This window comes from Trachurus trachurus, assembly GCF_905171665.1.
Source record: "Trachurus trachurus genome assembly, chromosome: 14".
In the NCBI taxonomy this organism is placed as follows: Eukaryota; Metazoa; Chordata; class Actinopteri; order Carangiformes; family Carangidae; genus Trachurus; species Trachurus trachurus.
This window is the reverse complement of record NC_139903.1, coordinates 10,195,641-10,221,963: the sequence shown is the minus strand read 5'-3', so window position 1 is coordinate 10,221,963 and position 26,323 is coordinate 10,195,641. Positions and strand designations below refer to the sequence as shown.

Genomic DNA, 26,323 nt, shown 5'->3' with positions numbered 1-26,323 from the left:
ACAGCATCAGCATCCTTCAAAGATCTTCTATTGACTGGATGAACCAAACCATTCGTAATCAATTATGCAACATGTTTTTGAATTACTGAATTATACCAGACTTATTAATCTGTTATTGGGAAACTCCAAAGATGTGCAGTATTTTATTACTTGGATGGATTAAATGATTACAATTATTCAGCTCCTTCCATTAAAAGCTTTATGAGCATCCGTCAGTCATCTGAAAACCTCATGGGTTCCCTATTGATTTTCAACTGGCTGCCATTAAGTGGATATTCTGTCCTAACAGGATGTGCAGAGGTGTGAAATTAGGGGACTAGGCCATCATAGGTCAACGTAACACCTGCCTGCAGCACTGTCCCAGATAATGTGTCAGAAAACATGCTGCACACACAAGTCAAGTGTAACATCTGTGTAATCCAATACAATGATAATCCAACTTGTTTCAATTTACTCCTGCTGCTTTAAGACTCCTTCGCTATGTATATACCACATGAATGTGAAAAGCAAGACAAAATGTATGGTTTGCAACGAGAAAAGGGCCATAAGGCCAAAATCATAGTGCAGTAGTGGGTTGAAAGACACTTTTCTATGTCTGTTACTCTCATATAAGTTGGAAAACAGGACACATCTTGCAGGCTCAAACATTTTCATGTCAACCATCTTGAATGATTATGGAAGACACAACAAATGTTCCACACTCACCTTACGTACCCCCTCCACTTCAAAACCATTGAGGTTTGCATACAGCGAGTGGTGCCTCTTCCCTAACAATGATGTGGAAGTGACATTCGCCGTGGTTGGGACCGCCTTGTCCGAGAGCCCGTGTTGTGTGTTAACTTGCTCTTCCGACCTCCTAAACTCCGGCTGCTGTCGTCCAGGAGCGTCGGCCTCCTCGCGACTCTCCATGTCTGCGCCGTGTGCCGGTGCAGGCTCGGGCTGCTCAGGCCGAGTGCACAGGTCATACATCACTCTCGGTCAAAGTCAAACAGTGTAGATGGAATCGATAAGACCAAATGAGGTGCCCAGCCAAGACCGAGCCATCACGGGCTTTTCATTTGCTGGAGGAGAAAGACACGGATCAGCTGTGGCAGGTCGACTTCAGAATGATAAAGATGTCACTTTCCTCCTTTTCTCCAACAGTTTGTAAGAAGAAGTGTGGTTGTTTTTTTTTTTACAGCTGAAGTGACGTGTCTGGAACCAAGCAAAGGACTGTTTTCCCCATGGTTGCCATTAATGAACCACATTAATTTGCAAAACACCCAGCAGTGTGAGTTTAAGATGATAAAAAAATGGCACAAATATAAGAGTCAGTGAGTGTGCCATAAAACCAGTCTCATATAAAGCTGGAGTTGTAAAGTACCTCCTACCTCTCTGCACTGTGACGTTTTCCCAAAATGAGGACAATCAGGTCTAAAGGGAAATTACATATTTTCAGCCTTAGCTTCACTCACTGCAATTTCATGAATGTCATCGTCCCGGTAGCATTCTTCAGCATACTGTTGTTTGTATTTATCACCGTGTAGCATTCAGATCCAGAGTCCAGCTCGCTGTGTTGACATAGCCTGCTCCTCCATTCCTTACCGCTCCGTCGTCTGAGGGGGTTTTTCACAGGTACTTGTCCGGGAAATTGATAAATACACGCTGCTCCGCTTCTTATGCTACATAACGCTGAAACGGCGCATGTAGGCCTGACCAAAAATCGCAAACAAGAAAAGACGTGTGAGGCGGGATAAGAAAAGGAAAAAAAGAAGAAAAAAAAAACACAAGACAGCGATTTAACTAACAGGTCTCCACTCCAGTCCCCATTCTCTCAGTAACGCTGAGATGTGGGTGGCATGTTGACTCTTGAGCTGTGAGTCTGTCCTCATTGATGCTGCTGTGTCAAAAAGCATTTCATCCAGATGCTATAGGAGTCGACGGGGCTGCTTAATCCCGTCTTGGTTACAGCGCCATAAAGGTGAAGAAAGAGGACGAAGGGAAAAATGCGTGTGTGTGTGTGTGTGTGTCTGTGTAAGACGGCGAGTGTCGCTGAGAGGAAGGGGGGTAGGGAGCGCTGCTTCAATCGCCCTATCACAAAAAGGCTGGCTTTGAGACGGGGCCCAATCATTACCGTGACTAGAGCTCGTTTCCATGGAGATGACGCTGGAATGATGTTGGCTGCCTATTGATTGTTCAAGAGGCAGCGCACACTGCAACGCAGGGAGGCTGCAGGAGGCAGGCAGGCAGGCGGAGGAACAAGTGTCCAGACCGACCAGAATCATTCTAATGTTTTACTGCAGTTGTGCACAAAAAAAACTAATTACGTCCGACAAGGCGATGAAGGCTATTAACAATTAGACAGACACTAAAATAGAACAAAAGGCCTGATGCTGCAAAAGACAAGATCTGTCTCAACTGGTTTATTTAGTTTTACTGCCCTCCCCTTTACTACAGGAGTTAATATCAAGTAGTCCAGTTAACTGTCCAAGGCAGCTTAGTAAATCCCCTGAACAAGCAGCAGCCTGAATACAAGACAAGGAGGGGGCGTCTGTCAAGTTGGGATGGCAAACTTAACATCATTTAAAAGCAAAAAAGCCTCACAACTCTCTCTGTGTAAACCATTTAAGACACGTGGCAGCTGCTTATTAACGATATAAAAATAGAATTAATTAAGTTTAATTAAAAAAAAGTCAATTTCATTTGTATATCATCTTGAGGCACTTTACAAATAGAGGGTAGTAAAACAGTAAAAAAAAAGAGAGAAAAAAAAAGAGAAAAAGTTATTCTAAGTTTTTTACCTCTACAAATTGGGTTAATTATTTTGTTGAATAATTCTGACTGTAGTAATGAACTCTTAACTTACTCTACAGACGCAATCGAGTTAATCATCATTTATAATCAGAAGAGATCAAGAGAGGGTGAATTTCTATGTTGTTCAGCCTTGTGCAAAAAACAAACCATGGTTGGTTAAATGATAATAAAAGCCTTAAAGCGTGTTGTTCTCTGAAAGGGTGACACTACTGACTTTCTCTGATCCTATAATAACCTGTGCCAAGCTATGGGATGCTCATCTATTCTGATTACATTGTAAGGTGACTACTTTGGAGGAAATGAATGAGGAAATGATGAGAAAATAAATGTACTGTATAATTCAGGGAACTCAGATACCAGGTAATTTAGTTAGTGCATCATGTTTTCTCTATGTGGTTTCTGTGGTTACCATAGTCACACAGCATGGCCTCAGCTGGCAGCATCACACTATCAAACTTTTAGCTGCCCATATCGACTCTGACACCTTGACAATACCTCAACGCAACGCAGGCACTCTGTTGTTGTTGTTGCTGCACCTAAAGTCTGTATCTCACTGTGTGGAACTCACTGGAACCAGTTAATGTACGGCAACGCGTTGACAGGGATTACTATAGCACGAAAAACTGAGCTTGGCCGCCTGCCGTGACTGAATAAACCCAAGTGACAGTAGAACTGCTGAATTTCACATTGACACTGACAAAGAGGCTATTTTTAATTTTGGTCATGTCATGGTCAAAACACTCCCACTAAATAAGGCCGATTTACTGGCGCAGGTAACAGATCTGGCGAATTGGATCAATGGATCCCTGAGTGCCAAGCTGAAAAATAAAGTTCTACAATCTCCAACTCAGAAAGCCAATAGTTAATCATGTTCACAGGAGGGACAGCTGCTTCCTCTCACCTACAGTAGCCTGGCAGCTACCGCTCGCTGGCTCAAAGTGTCTTCTGGGTTATAGTTGTAGACACAATAGGAATGGCACAGAGATGGAGATTTATTAACAGTCAGCTGCATATGTGTTTATATATACCACTTATATTCTTATGTCGAAATAAATTCTCAACTGGCTATTATTCATCACATTTCCAGAATAAATCACTTCAATAAATTCACCCAGCATCACTGAAGACAGCTTATCCAGCCTATTCCCACTCATCACAGCACATTAAGAGTAATAGGTAGTTTAATACTTAGTGAGCTTTGTTGCAGCCTCTAAAGGTCACTGTCAAATAAACCCAAAGCGGGGTGCATGCAGACAAATCGAAAAACAGACATTTTGGTTTAGTTTTTTTTAAACTGGGAATTTCTGGTATCACACCAGTGATTCCAGCACCAGCACTCACTGAAAATGAAAGTCATACCCATTTCCCTTAACCGTCTATCACCCCCATTTGAATACTGACAGGCACGTGCAGTATGTTCACTGGGTAACACGGGGAAAAGGGATTGATCTAAATAGACAGCTTAGAAAAAAAAAAAAAAGGAACCCACACCAGACTGCTCAAAGCTCATACATATTCTCCATCTTTCACAGACACCAGCTTCTTATTTTGCAATGCTGCATTTCAGTCCCTTCTATTATTAATTCCAATTTGCTCACAAGACCATGGCTTTAGTAGCCTAAAGACTGAGACGTATCAGTGTGAACTCCACTCAATACTATTTCTATTCTGCTCCTTTGATCATTCAGATCTATACACTACTACACTGATTGGGAAAAGAGGCCGCGGAGCAGCTGATACAGAGCAAACCATGAGAGATTAATGCTGCACACATGGCCGTTGCCGCTGTTAGCTTATCACATGTTGCACACAGCACACACACAGTAAATAAAAGAAAACCATGAAACATAAAACTAACAACAAAGCAGTCAGTCAGCATAAGTTAATGCAGGTCAAAACATTTCCTCTGCAGTGACATGCACAGGCCCATTTAGCCATTTAGCCATTTAGCCCGGTCCATCATGGCTCAGTGGTATTGACAATCTATCACAGTGACATATTTTGACAGAGCCGCCCATCTGGCTGTTGGTCAAACACAATGACAATGAAAATGACAATGACAACAGTAGATTTAAACACCTACTTTGTGTTTCAGTGTCAGTGGAATGAACAATGTGGACTATATTTGAAAGAAAACTGGCATCATTAAAAGAAACAGGCACAAGCCGGTTCTTATTTGTTTTGGTTCACCACGATGCTAGTTTCTGTGATGCCTTCATCAGCGCTGCGCAAGAAATACAGTATAAAACAACAGTGAGGGTGGGCGGGGAAGTGGGAATTGCAATTTGGACACGGTTCAAACTTTGATTAATTATTTATTTTCTTCCTGATGAAAAGTTGATCCAAAATTTAAGAGACAGAAACACACTGACCCAGTTCTGCCACTCAAAAAAAAAAAGAGTGGAAAGGCTCCACCAGCACCATGCTACAGTAACCCCCTCCTCACCAGAAACTCGCAGTCATGTATTTTACACCACACCACATCAATCACACAAAATCCTTTTTCTCAAATCTAAATGCATCAACAAATAAGGCTGCAACATGAGCCAGCGTTTAGCCCCCTCTGTCCTCCATTTCATTGCTGCTGGCTCTGCACCACTGCTGCCTTTTTTGGATTTTAAACTGTTTTGTTGGAAAACACCACCGCAAAGAATCTGACAAATCATTTGACACCATTTGATGATCGCAACTGTATAAATACCTATTGATATAAACATCAAATTACAATGTGGTTTAAATTGCTCTAGATTCTATAACTACAATATAATTAATATTAATGACATCATTGTTAACTCTGCAGCTCATTTCCTTTGATGTTGTTGCCTATTTGTATGATTACTGGTGCGATGTGGTTTAATGTCAGGTTAACTTCAATATTTTATGTGTTTCTTTAAAAAAATATGAAAACATGAAGCAAAACAGGTGATGCTTGTTGGGTCCCTGTTTTGTTTATCTTATGCACAAGTATGGGGCTGCACATGCACATGAGTGCTTATGCAGATTGTGCACTGCCAACTGCTGTCAGTGTTTTTCCACTGATCTATAGGTGGAAGGAAGATGCCAAAGTATACTCCAAAACAAAAACAAAGAAGATGACTAAAAAGCTAATAAACATGGATAGTCTTGCAGGGCAAAGCTGAAACACAGTACAGTAGCTCTTTCCCTCATACCTGCCACTGTATCTATCAAATGTACTAACCATGCTTTTGCCATCTTGACAATAACAATGCAGTTTGTCAATCTCCAAAAACATGTTCCTGTTACAAACCAGTGTTTCATCATCCGTGTGTGTGTGTGTGTGTGTGCAGGACAATCAGTGCAAATGTTTAGAACAATTAGAAATATAATGAACTATCTTACCTCCATGTTTGTGTCCATGCATTTGGAGGGCGATGGCTCGTCTGACCCAGAGGACTCGGTGCAGCAGGGGGGCTGGTCGTCCCAGCCTGCATGGGGAGTGTTGTGTGGGTGACAAATTTTCAGAGAGCTGCTCCGACAGGTGTCCACGACTGCAGCGGCGGTGCAGGGGTCAGCTCCACTCGAGTCCCTGCCCGGAGGCGTCTTTTGCTGATCTTGTTTGGTGTTTTTCTTAGACGAGTGGGAGGCGATGTGGGACTTATCACTCTCCTTCTGAGTTAGTTTTCTTGAGAAACTTTTAAAAACGTAGCTGTGGTGTCCTCCTGCTCTCTGCCTCCCCTGCAACAGTCTTCCGTGGGCCTCCAGCAGGTGGCAGAGGAATATGGCCTTTTCTAGCTCAAATTCCTGCCTGTGATGCAATTTATAGACCGCCTGCTCACCATTTATTTCCTCGTACAGCGTCAGCAGCAACTGCTCCAGTTTTGCGTACGTTTCTCCGCCGGACAAACAAAAAGCCTCCTTCCCTGTGGACTCGACCTTGCCGTATCGTCCAGCGTCTTTAACGTTCACCTCCTTAGCCAGCAAACGCCAGTGTCTGCTGGAGTGCCTGTCCTTCTGGTATCCGCGCCTGGTCGTCAGCTCCCTCACGGCCCTCTGCAGCTCCCTCTCCGCTTCTTCTCGTAGGCGTCTTAGCTCCACGCAGAGGTGTCCGCGGGCCCGCTGGGTTCGGTCCTTCTCCTCTTCCAAGTCAGCACGCAGCCTCTCGAGCTCTCGTCCATAGTCCGGCGTCTGGCTCTGGCACGGCTTCTTGGACGACAGTGCCAGAGGGTTATCCCTGTCTTTCCTCATGATGGCTCATTCACAGCACAACATGCGACAAGAATTCAAGAAGACACACTCATATCATGCATCAGAACTCAGAGGGAAATGCAGGCGTGGTTTTGATGGGCTCGTTATCAGACATGCAGCATGCAATTATCACAGCAGGTCACTGGCCACTGAAAAGATGAGACAATGGAGGATGTGAGAGAAATGGGGGGGAAATGGTCAGGAATTATTATTGTAGATTAATGAAATCACAGGAAATGCATGGTGAAAACATAAAAGATGACTTTCACTCTGTTAGAGAGATTTAGAGAATAAATGATGGTAACACTCAGAGTGGCAAGAACTTTTATAACTTAAAATACATCTGTGATATTTAGATGAGCAGTGAGGGGCGAAGAAATCAAGGGTGATAGCTGCCTGTGTTTAGTCCAAACAATGCACAAGTTCACTGATTATCATTACTGTGTTTATAACTCTCTAATAAAACAGGGGTGTCAAATCCGGCCCAGCAGAGGGTCCAATCTGGCCCCTCAGGATGAATTTGCCAAGTGTGAAAATTACATAGAAGACAGAAGAGGCATAATATTGTTGAAATTGCACATATTTTTATCAAGAAATTTCAGGTTGTTCATAATATGTTTTGTAAAAGGATAGTTCATTAACTGCATCTTAATAATGTAGCTACTGAAACAAAAGGAAAATTAAAAGTTATTTTTATTTATAGGTTATCATTTACTGGTCTGGCCCACTTGAGATCAAATTGCGCTGTTTGTGGCCCCTGAACTAAAAATGAGTTTGACACCCCTGCTCTAAATAAATATATTCTTGTTTTATCCAAGCAGATTCAGATGCACAATTGCAAATAATTAATATTCAGACATATGCTTCTGAATACATAATAACCTTCATCTGAGGATGCAACAGGTTAAGTGTTGATTGTTTTATCCAAGCAGATGCAAATGTACAAAAACAATAGTTCATATTCACACTCATGCTGCTGAATACATAATAACCTTCATGTGAGGATGCAACAGGTGAAGTGTTGAACTCATAGGGGAAACAACAACACAGTATCTGCACCGTTAGCTGTGGTGGTTAAATTAATGCAGCCAGTTTTAACCATCACTAGCTCAACTTAGCGGTGCACATATGGGGCAGGGTTCACGTTACACGGAGGATGCGTGGGCTTCTGGCTAATTAACTATGTGACTTCAGCAAACTACAACTATGTATGTGGTCAAGTAGGCGATGCTAAAACACGCAGAGCTAACGAATAACAGCGTGTAGGACAATGGAGCTTCAACAAAGTGCTGACTGATTAGCTAAGTAACTAAATACGCCTTGTTAGCAAGTGTTAGCTCACCGTTAAGTTTTTTATTTTCTTCAGCTGCAACTTGTAACAAACTCACCTCTCAGAGGATTCATCACTGGACTCATCTTCTCCCGACCGAGGTACTTTTTGTCAACATCAAAATGAGCGTGTGCAGCAGCAGTGAGGAGGGGGCAGCTCGCTGGTTGTTACAGCTCCATAAAACCCATGCAGGCAGAGTTTGTTTATCTGTCAGGCGGCGGCAGCGTCTCTCTCTCTCCCACACACACAGGCTGTGTCCGCCCGGCGTCACCCTGCTGGCCAGTCCAGGAGCAGTGATGCCTTCAGGGCCACTTCGGTCTTATCTCATCAGTCAAAAACTTACAGTAGGCTACTCATTTCCATTCTCCTGTCACGTATTCAAATGACTCTCATGAAGAATATTTAAACTATTTTTCCAGAGCTATAGATCTGCATGGCTCTGCAAACAACAGAAAGAGGAGACTAATTTAATCAACGTTTTAAACTTTTAAGTCCATATCTTTTACAATATTATGTATCCCTTTTTTTTTTTTTTTTTTTTTTTTTTACAATTTCATCTTCTACTCTAAAGTGTTAAAGATAATCTCTTGTAATTGTATTTAGGCTAATTACACATTTTATTTGAGTTGTTTATATGTGTTTGGACGCTAATTCAATGTTACCGACGGTCCGTTAAGGCAACATAATCAGTGAGTCTCACTATCTGGTGTGAGGCGGATGACCACTAGCGGCTGCAGGCTGCTAGTGCTGGATTTGCCTGCTGCTTTTAGAGGATTATAGATTGAGTTTGATCCCCTGAATCTTCAAGTAGCCTACTCCTAATATGCAATTCTTTGTTTGTCAATTATTCCTCTCTATTTTTCTTTGTCTTCTTTCTTTTAATAAAAGTCTGATGCAGGCATTGAAATTATTATTAAATTATTGCCTGAATTCTGTTTGGCTGTTTTGGCCAGAGATGGTGTAGTTTAAACTGACTCTCTGTTGTCCTTCCTCCAGGTCCTACAGGAAAAACTGAATGACAAAATTGTTAATTTTACAAGTAAAACATGTTTTCAGTGATAACGACCTGTTCTGTTCTGTTCTGTTCTGTTCAATCGTCCTCTCTATGTTGAAATAGTAGCTAACACTGAATCTTTTCTGAAAAATATCAATAAAATACTTTCTCAGTTTTGATGAGATTGGATTGGTAGTGTACATTTGTGTCATGTAAATTTGAGTACTTTTCTCCTATAACCCAGGGGCAGTTTGATTGTTTATCGTAAAAATGATTGCAACTACCCCATTGTTATGTAACATTTTTTTGTGCATCAACAGGAATGTGGTGTTAAATGTGATTTCTTGGAGCTTGATAAAATTCTGCCTGAGATTTCATTGTTTGGCAAAGGCGATGATACTGAAAGTATAAATCCTCAAAGGTATGTACATACCTTTTCAATATCAAGTTGCTAAAATCCATCAGAGGCAAATGATACCATGTCTGACCACTGGGTGGCATTAAGTCTAAACAGAGAACTGAACATTGGCTCAACATTTTATCATCCCTTTATTATTACTCTAAACACTGACTTATTCCCCACCTGAAAATTCCAGAAATTTTGTCCTCATGTTTTAAATATTTTGCTTCCAATCATCAGCAGTGCAGGTGCATCAGTTGATGCAGACCTCTGATGGTTTGTGTTTATTCTGAGGGTGAAAGACAGACAGAGATAGACAGAGAGAGGGAGAGATTCAGCATACCTCTCTCTGTTATCAGGGTGTCCTTGGGCCGCTCCCTCTCTCATTCCCATCTCTGTCTGCTCACGTGTGGCAGACTGTTGGAAAGAGGCAGAGAGGGAGAGCCAATGCACTGCAAAACCCCAATTCTTTCAGCTGCACCTGCTTAATCATTTAGCACAGTTTCCCTCCAATGGGATATTTTACCACTGCAGTGATGATACTCTTAAAGTATCCCTGCAAACAGATAACAGTTATGTTGTTTCATTGTACATCTGCCTTGATTGTGTTCTGCACATCCAATTAAATAGGCTTATACATCTCTGTGTGCACGCTTCTTTACACCTTCCCTGTTTCATTGTTAGCCTACTGATCTGAAGCCATGTGTATGACATGCATTTCTGTACCTTGGCTCTATTTTTCTGTATCTTTTGGTACAAATGTATTCTGTATTTTCAGACATATCTCTCCAACATATGTGATTACTAACAGGACCCATTTATGGGCCCATACTCATTCTGTAAATTCTACAATGTGACAGCCTGCTACCAGTGTAATTTCTGACATAATGTCATTGTGTAAGGTAATTATTATGACATGTGGATATTTGCCTTTTTATTTGATTTTTTTTTTTCATTGAATCAAAATGATATGTTGATTATGTCATTTTTACTGAAATGGTATTTCAAGTGAAATTGTTCTGAAACACACAGGCTAAATAAGTAGATGCAGGTTTAATGCTTTCTTACAGTCTTTTATTTCCCAGACATTTGAGTCTCCTTTTTAACCCATATCTATGTGCATCCTGTTATGCAATGACACAAATGGCATAAATACCATTCAATGGTAATCTAGTGCACTGGTATTTCCTTACTGTTTAAAATAGCTTAAACATGATACCCTAAAGGTTATGTAATATGGCAGCAACATTTTGCTACCAAATATCTTTAAAACAAATACAGATCAATTTTATTTATACAGCACATAGTTCATCCACGAAGCTGGCTGCTTTTATTCCTTTCTAATTAAAATTAAACTTTCAGAGCTTATCGCATTAGAAGAATTGATTTTAAGTCATAAAATATGAGTGAAACTGTGTCTCAGTTGCTGAGGTAAAGAATACTTCCTGGCTTCATGACCCACTTGAAATGATTGTCTGAGACAAAGGTGTCAGGATGTCGTGCTGACATGACACAACTATATGTGTCAAGTTCAAAATTCAAAACCCTCAAATTTCGGGAACAAAAGCATTTAGATAACTCATGTCTTTGTGAAACCTGGGCACCAATCTGCTGATCTGTGACCACTGGCTTTAGAGTTATGTAAAAACAGACCCCAACATTATGCACAATAGCTGACATCACCAACAGATTATCAACTCGCTAACAAGGCATCTATTCCAGAAACTTCACAATACCCAGCTGAGAATGGCCCATTTTGCTGATCTCCCCCGAGCATTTTCTTCCTTCTGCCCTTTTAGTTCAAACTGTTTTATGATCTGCAGGGAAAACGGCCGCTGTTTGCGTCCGTGAAGCTGACACAACTGTTCCCACAAAAAATTCGGACATCAACGTGAGGGCGGAAAAAACTTAACGGTGAGAAAATCATGTAGTCGTCTATCTGACAAAGAGATTCTTACAAAGCACTTGAAAACTCAGGGGGGCTTTTTAACTCACAGTCACAGGTTTGTACAGCAGGTAATCACTGCTGACCATCTCCCCATCATTGTATGTCTTAGCACGACTGGGAATCCTTGTAATGTGCGTTTGGAGGTGTCCAGTAGCACGTGGAGCCTGCAACACATGTTCGAACATACAGTACTGGGAACTGGATTTCACCTTACAAGGAAATGTCAGCAACACATAGATAAGGTTTTGAAAGATGGAAACAATTACCAGTTCCTGTGAAAGTTAAAGCATGGTATTGAACACTATTAATGTTCTTAGGTTCTAGCAAAAAAAGAAAAGCTGTCTCTGAATCCTCAAATTCACATTCTTTATGCAGCAATATGTCTACACAAAGCACCATGTGCAGGTGTATCTTCCAGGTACAGCCTAACCTACAGTCACGTTGTATTTTCTTTCAGCTGATTGTTTCGGTTTGACAGCAACATCTAAACATCAAAAATCTTTTGGTTCATTCTCATCCAAATTGTGTTGGACATTTCCCCATCCTGGTGACAAACAAACAAAGGAGGGAATTAGTTAATGCCAAAGCTGATGGTTCAAACAAGCAACTATTTCCATGGTACATTCAATGTAGGCTACTCACTGCTGCATACTCCACAGTTTTTCCAAAGTTTAACTCATTTATATATTTTTACTAGCTCTTTGTTAAAGGAATTTAGAACAGGTTTTCGAGGCATGACAAGGAGGGTATGTCTGCTTTGTCTGTTGTGGTTTCTCAATCCTGTCCTGAAAATTAGCTTAGTGTAACAGAATCCCCATAGTTTGATTCAACTGGTGATTCAGGTAACACTGTACTATTAGAGAATCCTGAATCGGGCCTTGAAATCCTTAACAATGGCCACGGACAGCCTGCACGTTTCTCTGCAGCTCAGGACGGATTAGTGTTGGAAAGCAATTGCTACGAGACGGATGTACAATTCAGAGAGGCCCCAGGCTTTTCCTCGTAAGGAAACATGCAATTGTGAGAACTATAGAATATCTTGTATGTCTGAAAGAAAGACGTTATCCTTCTCTCTTGCTTTGAGGAAAGGCTTTTTGAAAACCAAAAGCACAGGTTCAGGAGTTCATGAAATGGGAGGTTAGTATTTATTAGGCTAATATTTCTTTCAAGAGATGTACTGAAATTGTAAACACGCTGGTTACACATGGAGATTAAAATAATCTTCAAATACTATGTTGTTCAGACAGTTGGTGAAGGATTCTGGAGGTGCTGTGAAAAACTTTAACGGTTATACACACTGCACAGACCCCACCCTGAGCAACTGAGCAACACGTACATGTTCTGGCAGATATTAAAGCTGCATTACTGAACACTCAGTCAAGTTGCTCATGTTCAAATAACCCAGTCTTTTCTTCCCACAGTGCTTGAACCAGTAATATTTGTCAGTCACCAGTGTGTGAGGATTTTCAAAACCTTCAGAACTGATGTTGTCGCATTCATAATCGCACAGTCTTCTGTGGGACACACACACGAACACACATTCAAATTGTGTTGGACACACACACATGCACACACACAGGACCTGAGCCAGTGCCTTGTGTCCCTCTGCGAGTGTGTGCAGAGATGAGCAGGACCGCACCTTCTGTGAGCGCTACCTGACACTGGAGATGCAGGGGTACCAGTGAAGGGTTAGCTTTCATTGTCTTTGTCTTTTTTTTTTTTTTTGGGCCCCTCCTGCTTCTTTTAGACATAGACCAGTACAGGGCGTTAAAATATTACCATACAATGCTGAGGTATTTGATGTTTTTACGTAATCCCATGCAGGCACTGAAGCCAGGTAGTACTTATAGTCAAGCAGCGTTCAGGAGATGAAAGACCTAAAACACGTAGTGCTGGATGCTCTGAATTTCCTGCCTCCATTTCTACACAGAGTTTCTGAGTTTTCTGTGTGACTTGTGGAATTAAGCTGCCTGCTGTTCAAACTCTGAGGACATTTTTCAGTGCCTGTTTTTGGGAGAAGGAAACTATTTCATTTTTATTTATTGATTTTCTTTGGGTGAAGATAAATACTTTCACAACAGGTATGTATTGTTTCTTTATTACATACTAAATCTTTTTTTTTTTTTTTGGCACAGTTATACCGTTTATTTCACTACCAAGGTCTGTAAATGACCATCAACCTGTGACAAATTATTGGGGTGGTAATTTAAATATGTTCTCTGTTTCTGAAGTTGTTTTCTTTGCAATTGTGCATTTATCACAATGTGGAAAAGTTGCCCTCTGAGATGGAGGTTAAAAAAGATGTTCATGTTATACAGCATTAAGATTATTTATGTCAAATGTCTCTGTACAATGAGTTATTGCTTTAAATTCACTCCATTATTCTTCAGGAATATTTTCATTTAAAAAAAAATCTGTTTTCTTCTGTTGCTATTCTGATATTATTCTGTTATTATTATTTTGACACATTTTACAAAACCTAATAGGAAAAAAAAGATATTCCCCAATAAAAAAGCTATGGTGAGACTCAGTTGCTGACAAAGACATTGATTCTCTGTTCAAAAGCCTCCCCATTTAAGCACTGACAGTGTTATTCTCTGGTTTATCTCAGACATTAAGGGGTATTTTTGTGGGGCTGAGATCTTTCAGCTATTTCTCAGCACAGGGAAGTGAGAAGGGAGGGGAAGCAGAGCCGACACAAAAGGCAACATTATTCCCCAGCGGATCTGCGCTACATCCTACTATGAATGGAGTATTGAAAAACATAACATTGGGGACTAGATTATTTTTCATCCCTCATAACTGAGCCATTTGTCCCGGAGTTTCGAGTGGTTTGTTGGTACAGTCTGCAAATGAGACAGCCTTGGTTCTTGAGCGCTGTGCTGGTGTTAAAATCCCCACCTCCCAATTGGACGCACAATGGCTTCTCTGTGGGCCTCTGGCCTTGTGCGCGGCACCTCCAGAGACAAAGCAACGGCCCAGTGAAAATGTTATTGTGGCACTAGTGTCTCAAACTCTACCACAGGGGCCACTACTGTAAGTGACAGTGTGTTAAACTCACCTCCACATGTTGAAGATGACTGTATGTATACTTTTGCAGTGGCTAAAGATTTTAACACCCCTCCACCCCCCTCCCACCCTCCCACTCCTCCTGCCTCCTGCTCTCCAAGGAGACGAGAGGCGCCCCTGCGGTGTCATCAGGTGCCTAAGCGTTTTGGAGGGTTCTAGTGACAGATTGCAGGAAGCAGTGTTTATGCCTGACGATGGGGACCACAGAAAGCAGAAATGTCTTTTTGTGCCCTCTGGGCCCGGAATGTCCACTATCTCGAGGGGCCAATATCAAATTCTCCTCTCATCATCCCCTAATACACATTCCTGTGTAAGGTCAGGGGGAATTCTGCATGAGCGCAGAGACAAACAACCCAAAGCTGAACCGCACACTGTGTGTCTTTTAACAACAAAGTGCTCAACAACACTTGTCCATTCCTTTTTAAGACATGCACAATAAAAGTATGTGAAATTTGGAATTCATACCAATATCCTAATTGATTTTTTTTTTTAAATAATAAACGTCCTTTCTTTTAATTTGTGTCAACTTATCCTAACTTTTTATATTTATACAGTATTTCAACATTTCCTCAGTCCGATGCACTGTCAGTGTAAGTAAACGTCTCTCATCCCAGTCTCAGTTGAGATAAATGAAGGGTATTCAGTGTCTGTCGGCCTATCTAACTCTGATTATTGAGTGATCTTGTGCCTGTGAATCCCAATATTCTCTGTCTGAAGGAAAATCCCCCTTGAAAACCACCACACAGGTGCCTGCCTCTGTCTGTAACACAAGCTTTCCTCAGCTGTAGATGATGCTGGTAAGCTCCGACATCCATCTTCCTCAGTGTAACAGACCTCACCCTGATTCCCTTGTTGCCTCCGCCTCCGTTACCTGCTGCCAGGTCGGTGCATGGCGGCCATTTTGTGCTTACCAAACAGCGATGTAACTTGACTCCCTGTTCTTGGTGTTTTATTGGCAACGGCGGCGCTATTTGGTGGCACTAGTGGGGAAACTGAGTCAACTCCATGGTCTGTTCCTGCTTTGCTCCAACAAGTGTTTGCTTGCCACGACAACTTCCTCACATATCCATTTACAGTGATGCACATCACATGATCGGTGGAAATGATCTGTTTTTGAGCTACAAACACGTTTCCCCAAAGCCTGACCCCAGATTACCATCAATACTTACTACAGTAGGCCTACAATAACAATAGCTGCAGGCCTCATCAGAGAAAACAATCCAATACTATAATTAGGCTACTCTGAAGCAGGACAAAAATAGTGATTGCTTTGTAGTAGTAGGTGTCTACAATCCTCTTGTCTAATACATTTAAAAGTCTGTTCACAATACAGCTAAGGGTTATGGGACGCCTGATTGGAGAGAAAATGAGAGTGTTTGGATGTGTGTGTTTCAGGCGGATGGTCAGTCAGGCAGCCATGCGCGGCCAGCGTGTGGTGGAGAGCGAGTGTAGGTGCTGGAACCCGGCCGTCTGGCTCCTGGTGACGCTGCTGGGATCCATAGTGTTGGTGGCCGTCAGTGTCCTCCTGCGACTCGGTGAGTATGTTATGTGTGTGGTTGGTTTGGATCCATGTTGGATGCAAGGCCACGTAATCCAAGCTGCCTGAACGTAGAAGTTCAGTTTCTTTATTACAGAATACTGTGTGTGTGATGTAGACAATCATATTTTTCTGTTTTCAGTTTGTGGTTCCATATCAATGCCAAAGGGAACAATGTGAAATGTATATTAAAAGCAAGTTCTCAATGACAAGCTGCATAGTAAAGTATATAATTTCTTAAAGGGGTAATTTTTCCTACATTGGCTCATGACCAGAGCTTGGTTGTATAATAACTGAAATTGATTCTTAAGCTTTAGCAAAAACTAGTATCTACTACTATAACACTCAATGTCCGGTAACACTTTACAATAAGGGTCCTTTAATTAATGTTAGTTAGTACATTATTAAACATATAAACTAATGTGTTAATTAATGCTGAGTAATGCATACATAATGATAACTAATTACATTATTCAACTTTTAAATTTATTAACTAACTTTGAGTAGTAAACATTAATTAACTGCTTACTAATACACTAATTAATGTGTTTCCTAATCCTAAGTAATACATAATAATGATTGTTAATATATCTGTAAACAGTTAATTAATGCTTAATAATGTACTAACTAACATTAATTAAGGGACCCTTATTGTAAAGTGTTACGCAATGTCCTTTCTTTTTTTAAACTCTTACATGTAAAGGTTGCGTTGACCTTTAGAAGCTGCGGATTTGTATTCAAGGGGAAAGATTACTACTGAATATGACACTTGAGATGATTCCTTGTGGGTCAGTGGTTGACCACATATTTGAAGCGTGAATAATACTCAAGAACCGGGTGTACCTGCAAGTCTCCCTGTAGACAAGTGCTTTTGTGTCCACAGTTACTGTCCACCATGTGTTTACCAGTGGTAGCTGGCTAAAAGCCCTGCAGTTACTTTAAAAGGAGCCAGGATCAATTCCACTCACTGGATGTTATGGATCAGCAAATATAGAGAGAGCAATTTATTCAAATGTGCTGACACCAGCTTATTGGTTTGGTCTCTTCCCAGAGCCAGCAGCTGTCTAAATATATGTACCTTACTAACGTTTTCTATACTCTAATTTCAGGAGACGTGAAAATAAGCCGACGGTCTGTATCCAGTAAGTAATATTTAATATTTACTTCCATTCTTCATAGAATAGAAACTGTGTCTCCTCAGACCTATAGACCTACATGTGACACTGTAAACAAGTGTACTGAGCCCCTAAGGCTCACATAGATAGACACATGTATATACTGTACGTGCTTCAGTGCTACAAACAAATGGGAGAGGCCTGCGAATTGACCCACATTGGGCGTGATGAGTTGCAAAAGTCCCTGTGGTGTCTTTGTAAGTCATTGAAACCTGAGATATTAGTCTCCAGGTGTCACAATCTCCTCTATACAGGCTCATAAACACCCTCCAGTCTGACTCTTGGGAGAATATGTTGTCTTGAAACGTTCACATGTCAGAAATGTATACGAGACACAGTTGACAGCTCAGACCTACATGAACTCCTCCGTGTGTTGCTTGGAAAATATCACATTTCCTCTGCAGAGGGAATGTCATGGTATTTTTTCAGGTCATTTGGTCATAAACGGCATTGGATGAATTTCTTTTGGTGAAGTAATAAGAAACCTTGTGGAATGACGAATATAAATGTCTATAACTATGAATGTCTGCATAAAATTGAATGGCAATCCATCCAATAATTGTTGCATGGCCACAAAATTGAATTAACACGCTAGCACATCGCTGTTGTGTCTGGTGCAGTGGTTTTAACAGGCCTCCTGTTGTGGTTCCAGTCTGTGTCTAGTGTTACAGGAAAATAGATATAGTAGATATAGAGTACAGTAACTATGGAAGGCCAAGAACCTCCTTTCAACAAATAATTTGGCCATACTCTCTCTTTCTCTCTCTCTCTTCCTCTCCCATATCCCCTCCTCCCTCCCGTTTCAGCCAATGACGAGCAAACCTCCATGAAGACGCAGTATCAAGGTAAGAATGAGCTGTGCTGCCAACCTCCACCTGCTCAGACACTCATGTTCAGTTGAAGCATGGTCTGCATCCAGGTCACGCAATGGAAACCTATCAGTGGCTGGCTGTGTGTCAGTGAAAGAGAGTACGGAAGGTAGATCAGTGCCTGGGGCTTTTTAAACAAGGTCACTTTCCCAGCTCACCATTTCCCTAATCCCCACTTATTTGCTATGTATCCTCCCACCCTCCTGCATCCACCTCACTCTCTTCCAAGGAGTCATGTGGCCTATTGTGTTCCTTAACTTGGTAGGATTAGACTTATTCCAAGGGGGATTTTTTTTTCTACTCGCTATTAACTATCATTACATTAGAGCATGCTGGTCTGGTCTTATTATCTCATTTCTTTTTCAAATAGAAGCACGTGTTGTTAAAATGTGCCGCAGAACTTTTTGAGCCCCATTTTTTCAGTGAGGTGGTGCAATCATGAGCAAACGAGCTGAAGGTCCTTACAGAGACTGCAGATGTGTGTGAGTCTAGCAGAGAAAAGTCCTCACAGATACCGTCTGCTTCTGTCTCTCCAAAGTCCAACTGGTCAATGGACGTAACCGGTGTGAGGGCAGAGTGGAGGTGCGCTACAATGACTCGTGGGGCACAGTGTGCGACGACGACTGGGACATGGTGGACGCCAACGTGGTGTGTCAGCAGCTGGGCTGTGGAGTGGCGGTGGCGGTGGGCAGCAGCTCTCAGTTTGGACAAGGTGCGGGACCGATACTGCTGGACAATGTGGACTGCAGAGGAAGTGAAACAGACCTCGGCCAGTGCAGCAGTCTGGGCTGGGGCGTCCACAACTGTTACCACTATGAGGATGTGGGTGTTACCTGCAGAGGTAAGGCTTTTTCTAAAAAAAAACTAAAAAAAACAACAACTTTAAGTTGATAAGTTCTTCATTTCATTTCAATTCCTCCTTCCTTTTTGTTTTGCTGCCAGAACCAGCAGTGGTGGGGCCAAAGGGTTTTGAGGATCTCGCCACAACCCCCCGCGGGAACTCTGGTTTACGTAAGTGCCCCCTGCTTTTATCTAAATAAGACTGGTCTTCTGCCAATTTGAGATGTAAGAGCGATGAATTTGAAAATACATATGGCCAAATTCCAGGACCCAATATGGTAATATTGAGATAATAAAATCAGGACTATGTGAAAATGAATACTTATGTAAACAAAATGTGTACAAGCTCAGGTAGTGAAACAAGCTTTGATATGACCACAATAAACCTGTCACTTTCCCCTCATGAGTCAGTAGAAAACCAAATCACAAATCAATCTACAGTCAATCTTCATCATTCATTCCTCTTCAGGTAGCCACAAAAACATTTAATGCTGGTATGAAAACTGCCTCCTCACACATATCAGTCACATCAACTGTCATTTTGTTTCCATTGCCCCCAAGTGGCCAAACAAATGTGTCATTGCAGGTTTGTGCGTCAGATCCAGCATCAGATATGCACTTTGAAAACAACAAACCACACTTGTATTTGTCATTAACGTACACAGTGAACATGTAGTCCAGCTCCAGAAACTGGAATCATGCCATCGGGTCGATTCACCTAAAAGTGTACAGACTCCATTGCTCCACTGTCTTGTTGTGTTATACATGTGCATATCTTGATCCAGTGCAAATTTTAAATAATGTAAATACAGTTATTTTGACTGTCGAGTAAAACATGTCGTATTCAGGAGAATTAAACTTCAGGCCTGTTTTTCTGTATTTGATTAGAGGTTTTTTTTCTTTGTGCTCCAGGGACAAAATCAAAAGCATACACTCCCAAATCTAGCTCACAGGTGGCATGCCAGATGTTGCTACAAAATGCAGGGGCAGGTTTTATTAAATAATGAATGATGGCTTATTTTGTCAGTGTGTCGGTTCAAAATGAACTAATTCTCATAGAGTGAATACAGGTTTATTGAAAAAAAGAAGGTGGATTTGAAATACATTAATCAAACTACAGGACTATATTTTACTTTTGTGAAACTGTCACCATATTTTACACTTCAAAGGCCATTCAGATGAATGGGAAGTATCTTTTGGGACATTTTCAAGAAAACTGCACAGTGCACCTTAGGGGCTTCTTGAATTCCAGGCCATCCTTATTGTTTGCCAGTTTTGCCTTTGTTGTGGTCACAGTGTTGTTTTTTCCCCTAATTCCTAAGAGGATCACGAGAGACCAGAGCAGAATCAAATTTAGTTTACGAGTGACGTATTGAGCTAATTCCTTAGGGCCCTTCCTGACACCCACTGGGAATGCAGTGTTGCCATCCAGATAAATGTCTTCCTTAAATAACGGCCACATCAGAGTGCCTATTGTCCCTGTTAGAAGTGGCTTTTGTCCGGGCTGAGGCATGAGATGACAACATCTGTGCTTGGTGCAATATAAGATGTTGCTGTAGTCTCCTGTGTGTGTTTTTTTCTCTAGCCATAGTATATATTGTATAAGACCACACCCTTCTCCGCTGTCAGTGCCTGTCAGTCATTTCCTCCGTCTCCCACTCTCACAAATCCTAGAAATAAGAATAGATTTAATTTGATGGTAATAATTATAAAGGATAATCTACAAATATGTTGTCAGTCTCTTTAAATTCCCTCTCCCTCTCGGTGTAGGAGATGGCACCGTCCGTCTGGTGAATGGACAGAACGCCTGCCAGGGCCGCGTAGAGGTCTACTACCAGGGAAGCTGGGGGACAGTGTGTGATGACGACTGGATCCTCAACAATGCCCGGGTGGTGTGCCAACAGATAGGCTGCGGCACTGCAGTCTATGCACACACCAACTCCTACTTTGGCTACGGCACCGGCCTGATTCTGCTGGATAATGTCAACTGCTATGGCACAGAGCAGGACCTGGGGAAATGCAAAAGCCTGGGCTGGGGCAAGCACAACTGTGGCCACCATGAGGACGCTGGAGTCACCTGCTCTGGTATGCTGCGCTCAAATAACTAAATAACACAAAGAGTCTTAAACTAAACCAGCAGCTCTGTCAGGCCTTGCTGCTTTAACCTGAATGCTAATACAGATATTCAGATGTTATACTCAAAACATGATGTTGACATATTAGTGTGGGAGGGATGGACCAACCAATAGGGCAACATTACTGTCCTTTACGTTAGTCAGTAATAATGAAGTAGGCCTACATTAAAGGAGAGGGCCGGTATAGCACTTAAGTTGCATCCATGTTGGTATCAAGCCTTAAATTATTATAATATTAGACACATGGTTCATATAAATATGATTTAATTCTTTTTTTTCCTTCTTTTTTTAAAATGCCCTTTTCAGGATCCACTACTGAACCTCCTGTGGCAACGCAAAACCAGAGAGGGCTCTGGGGAACATTCAACACTGAAGGTATCCATCCAACCATAATTCACAGAAGAGCAACCAAACATCCTATAATCATTACTCTTTTGCATCAGCATGTCCAGTTTTATTTAGCTGTGTTTTTACAGTATAAATGAAATATGCATTTATGCCGAATGACCAACAGGGAGAGCCATTTCTCCCCCATTGCCTTGAGTGTGATGCACCACAGTGCTGCAAAACATGGTGGTGAAAGTGTGCAACAGACTAACCCCAACATAGCCATTACATGCAAGTCCTCTGCTCTACTGAGCATCATGTAATTTTTGCCATGTATTATGTTTTTCCTCCAGCAACAGAAAATATTCCAGTCACCCAGACAGAGAGTCCAACAACTGTTACCACAACTGCCCAGACAAAAGGTAAAAATAATGCAATGGTTTCTGCTTTTAACTAAAACTTAAAAACATTTTTTAAATAAATTATTATATTTTACTCCACGCTAAAACCTCTTTATTCCTGTAGGCAAACTAGCCATGATTCGTGTGATGAATGGTAACAGTAGCTGCCAGGGTCGTGTCGAGGTCCTCTACAAAAATGTTTGGGGTACAGTGTGTGATGACGACTGGGATATGCCAAATGCCAATGTGGTGTGTAGGCAGCTTGGCTGTGGCCCAGCTATTGCAGCCAAGACCCAGGCCTACTTCGGCTACGGTTCTGGCCCGATCCTGCTGGACAATGTCGAATGTGGCGGCTATGAACCAGAGCTGTCCCAGTGCTTCCACCTGGGCTGGGGTCAGCACAACTGTGGCCACCATGAGGATGCTGGTGTTATCTGTGCACGTAAGATTTGCCTCGACCTCAATGGGGTCATACAGTAGCAGGCTCTTTAGCTTTATGTCATTCACATATAAAAAATACAATGAGCACAGATATTCTGCAACAGTAAACACAGAGAATTCTCTGTATCTGTAATCACACATCTATCTTCAGTCATCAATTCCACTGAAAGCTTACTTCCTTTTCATCCAGTCATCTATGCCCGCCCTGCTGAGCTGTCCAGTTGCAATGCATGACTGTAATACACTGAGGAGGAGACAGCCCAGAGAGCATAAAAAATACAGTAGATGAGTCAAGGCACATCAGCGTCACTACATGCCCACAGGCCAAATTCCATTTTTTTTAAGGCTAAATCAAAAGCTCATAGAGACTTCCCTTTACTTATAGAGAACATCCTGGGTTTCACGTTGATTGAAAAATATAATCACATTTCTTCTCTAAATGCAGTTTTTCAAATTGTTTCTGTAAAGTGTGTCTCTGTATTATCACCTTAAGGGAATCGAGCAGCTTCCTATATTGATCAGCAGAGTAATTATAAAAGAGCCTTGCTAATGCTTTTGTGACCTGATATTTCCTGAGTATTCCCAGGACACAGGAGGATCACTGTTTTTTTTCTCTGCTCTTGTCTGCTTCCCCTAGCTTTTCTACTCTACAACGCAATTGGACGTGATTTTAGAGTAACAGAGCGGATACCCATCACCACCACCGCACAGCCCTCTGAAGGTAAGTCGAATATATCTTCAACAACCACAAAATCAATCAGTCTCCTCAAGAGTTAGATTCTGAAACTAGATTCTGAAAATCTGTGACTCTTCTTTGCTTTCTAAAGGAGCGGTGAGACTGATGGGTGGTCAGCACCAGTGTGAGGGTCGGGTGGAAATGTACTCAAATTCCGGATGGGGCACAATTTGCGATGATGCTTGGGACCTCCCTGATGCTCAGGTTGTGTGTCGTCAGCTGGGCTGTGGAGAGGCCACGGCAGCCCGGGGAGAGGCTTTCTTTGGGCCTGGGTCAGGAACAATCCTGCTGGACAATCTGAAGTGCAGTGGTGGGGAGGCCTCCCTGCAGGAGTGCTCCCATATATCCTGGAACGTGCACAACTGTGACCACACTGAAGATGCTGGTGTCACCTGCTCACTGTCGTGATTTCAGTTGAACCACAATCCCATCTCCATCATGGGTAGGAGGTTGGTGTACCAACCTGGGACTTGTATACATAATGTAAATAACAGCTTTCACGATGCTGAAGAAATACTTTACCACCAACAACATACAAAATAACTAATACAACAATATATGATTACATATTATGACTATCTATGCCTATTAAGCACTTTATAAATAAAGATATGATATAAAATACAATGTACACAGTTTTTTATTTGATAAACAAAGAAAAACAAAGCTATTAACTGTCTGTCTTTTTTTCTTTTGCCAAAAAATATTTACTGTACATGTATACTTTGATGATCAAGTGAGGAAAATGCTGGAGAAAGTCCATCCATTACTAATTATATGGACAGAAGGAGACATTTTTCTACTTCAGATCCACAACTGACAAATATGTCTGAACAAACAAATAGATTTACAGATGGGAGAGAAATATATACACCACAAGAATGCAACGGAAATATCCACAAATAAATGTCATATCTTGTTGTGAATATACACTATCCATTGACAATTAAAAGGTGTGTTACTCGTGTCTGTAAACGATCATATAAATAAATGTAACTAATAATCATTTACATGTGACAAAATAAATGTTCTTATTTTTTGGTACATGATATATTTTTGGTGTGAACACAGATGTTAATGCCTTTTGCGACTGTCATTGTCCCAAATATGTGCCTGGTAATTATTTTTCAATAGCATGAGAATATAGTGATTTGGGAACACATAGCTGGAAAATCATGATGCCTTCATAACATAATTAATATTTTCTTATCTTAAATACAGCGTATTTGTCCTATACAATTAATAATTTATGTAATACAAACAAGCTAACTGGTGAGAAATGTTACCTTAGTGAGTCCATGTGACAAAAGGAATTGCTAATATCATTTAGCTGATATGTAGTCAAATTAAACTATCCAGTTGCAGTATGACGAAAAAATGTATTCAAATCAAGTCAACTAACTACCAATACAGGTCAATAGCATACTCATACTCACAAAGATAACAGTGGCCCCTGTGGGATAATAGAGAATGCAAAATTGTGTAAAAGCAGCAAAATTGAAAAAGATTTTTTTTAGCATATAGACTCAGTAATGTAAGATATAGGCCTACAGTGGCATTGGATCTTTACATTAGCTGACAATGAGCCATTAAGACGTTTGCTGCTAACCCTTAGTTTAGCAGGCAGTAGCCTATATAGAATATACATATAGAGTCAATGAGTATACTGTATGACTAAAAGATAATTTTCAGAGATAATGTAATAATCTTATCAAGGTAATAAAGTTATTCTAAAATCAGAGTGAGGCTGGAGATGATACAGTATCTTAAATATGAGTCACGACATACTGTATTTGTCATGATTCACACAGTTAAACATGATCTGAGAACTGTAACTGGAAGATTGGACATCTAAACCAGTTACCAGATATCTGTACACCGGCTGCGACTGTGGTAAACAAGAAGCTACAATGACTTACCATAGTCTGGCAGGATCAAGATCAAGAGCAAAGTAAGAGCTGATTGATCAATTTCATAAACGTCCCGTCGTGTCCACAGGAGCAGAGAAACAGAACGGCCTGCATAAGAGGGTGTGTTTGGTGACTCATGATAAAATGACTCAGCATATCAGCATTATGAGCCTTTCTCATATCTACAATCACTTCAATCAACAGAAATACTAGGGAATGGCAGAAAGCCGTGGTTACGAAGGTGGTTTTACAAACAATATATAATAAGAAATCATATTTTTGTCATTGATTCAGGGTAATTAATTAATATGAAGCGGAAGAAAATGGATGGATGGATGGATGGATATAAGAAGAAAAGATGCTATGATGTGTAAAATTGCAAAAGAGAAAAAAAGCCTTCAATGAGAGGCCAGTAGCTTGCTGTGATGATTTTGCTCTGCCATCTAACAATGTCACAGTGATGTCAAACATATGATATGAGTTACCATGGGCACGAGTGTCTCATCACGTCCACATGCTTTGTAGGCGACTGTAAATCTGACCCGGTGACAGGCAATATATTTCACTGATTGTAATCACTGCTATGCAAATCATTTACAAAAAATATTTACTTGTCACAGACATTGTACAGAATGGTGCACTGGAAAAACAGCAGCGATACGAGAAAAAAAAAAAAAACACGACTTGCATGAAGACAAACTTAAAACTTCAAGCAACACAAAAAATATATTCCATTACTAAATAATCTTATGAAGCAAGATTCATATTGTGGGAACATTATACTGTGTGCTACATTATACATAAATAGTATTTGCTGGCCATACCTGGATGACCATGTGTGGTGGGAGGCCCCTGCAACCATGCCTCACCCCATGATAAGGTTTGCTCTTTTGTAATCTGATTACTAATAGGCCCTATGAATCATGTAGGTAAACCATTAACTGAAATATCTGAGATCTTTGTGATAGATTGTGACACACTTCTCCAAGACAGAGACTAAAGATCATGTCAGAGCCTTGGTTGTGCTTCAATGGCACATAATCCAAAATCATTGTATGGCCTTTGAGGTGGTTTAAAGCCCCACTGCAGAAGAATTGGGTATTTTTGCTCTCTAGGTCCCCCTACAGTTGGAAAGTGAAATACAAGTTGCAAATTGAGCTCCACTCATGGACAGACAGCGGTACATGGACATTTGTTGACAAGCTGAAGTCA

At 41.1% G+C, this 26,323-nt stretch overlaps 2 protein-coding genes across 2 annotated transcripts in view; one reads left to right on the top strand and one right to left on the bottom strand.

The window, feature by feature from the left end:
• The window catches only part of tspoap1 (TSPO associated protein 1), a 60,604-nt gene extending 52,051 nt beyond the window's left edge, over positions 1-8,553 (bottom strand). The window contains 4 exon segments of the mRNA XM_083987128.1: positions 706-967; positions 969-973; positions 6,154-7,148; positions 8,388-8,553. Coding sequence (XP_083843254.1) covers positions 706-967; positions 969-973; positions 6,154-6,999 — 1,113 coding nt within the window. The 5' untranslated portion in view covers positions 7,000-7,148; positions 8,388-8,553.
• A 7,586-nt stretch (positions 8,554-16,139) lies between these two features.
• LOC310997343 (scavenger receptor cysteine-rich domain-containing group B protein) lies at positions 16,140-23,609 on the top strand (the record flags this gene model as incomplete). Its single annotated transcript, XM_083987018.1, has 9 exons — positions 16,140-16,292; positions 18,814-19,162; positions 19,264-19,332; positions 20,932-21,246; positions 21,603-21,671; positions 21,977-22,045; positions 22,149-22,466; positions 23,103-23,186; positions 23,293-23,609. The coding sequence occupies 9 exons, from the start codon at positions 16,140-16,142 to the stop codon at positions 23,607-23,609; spliced, it is 1,743 nt and encodes a 580-aa protein (XP_083843144.1).
• Between the last annotated feature and the right edge of the window lie 2,714 nt (positions 23,610-26,323).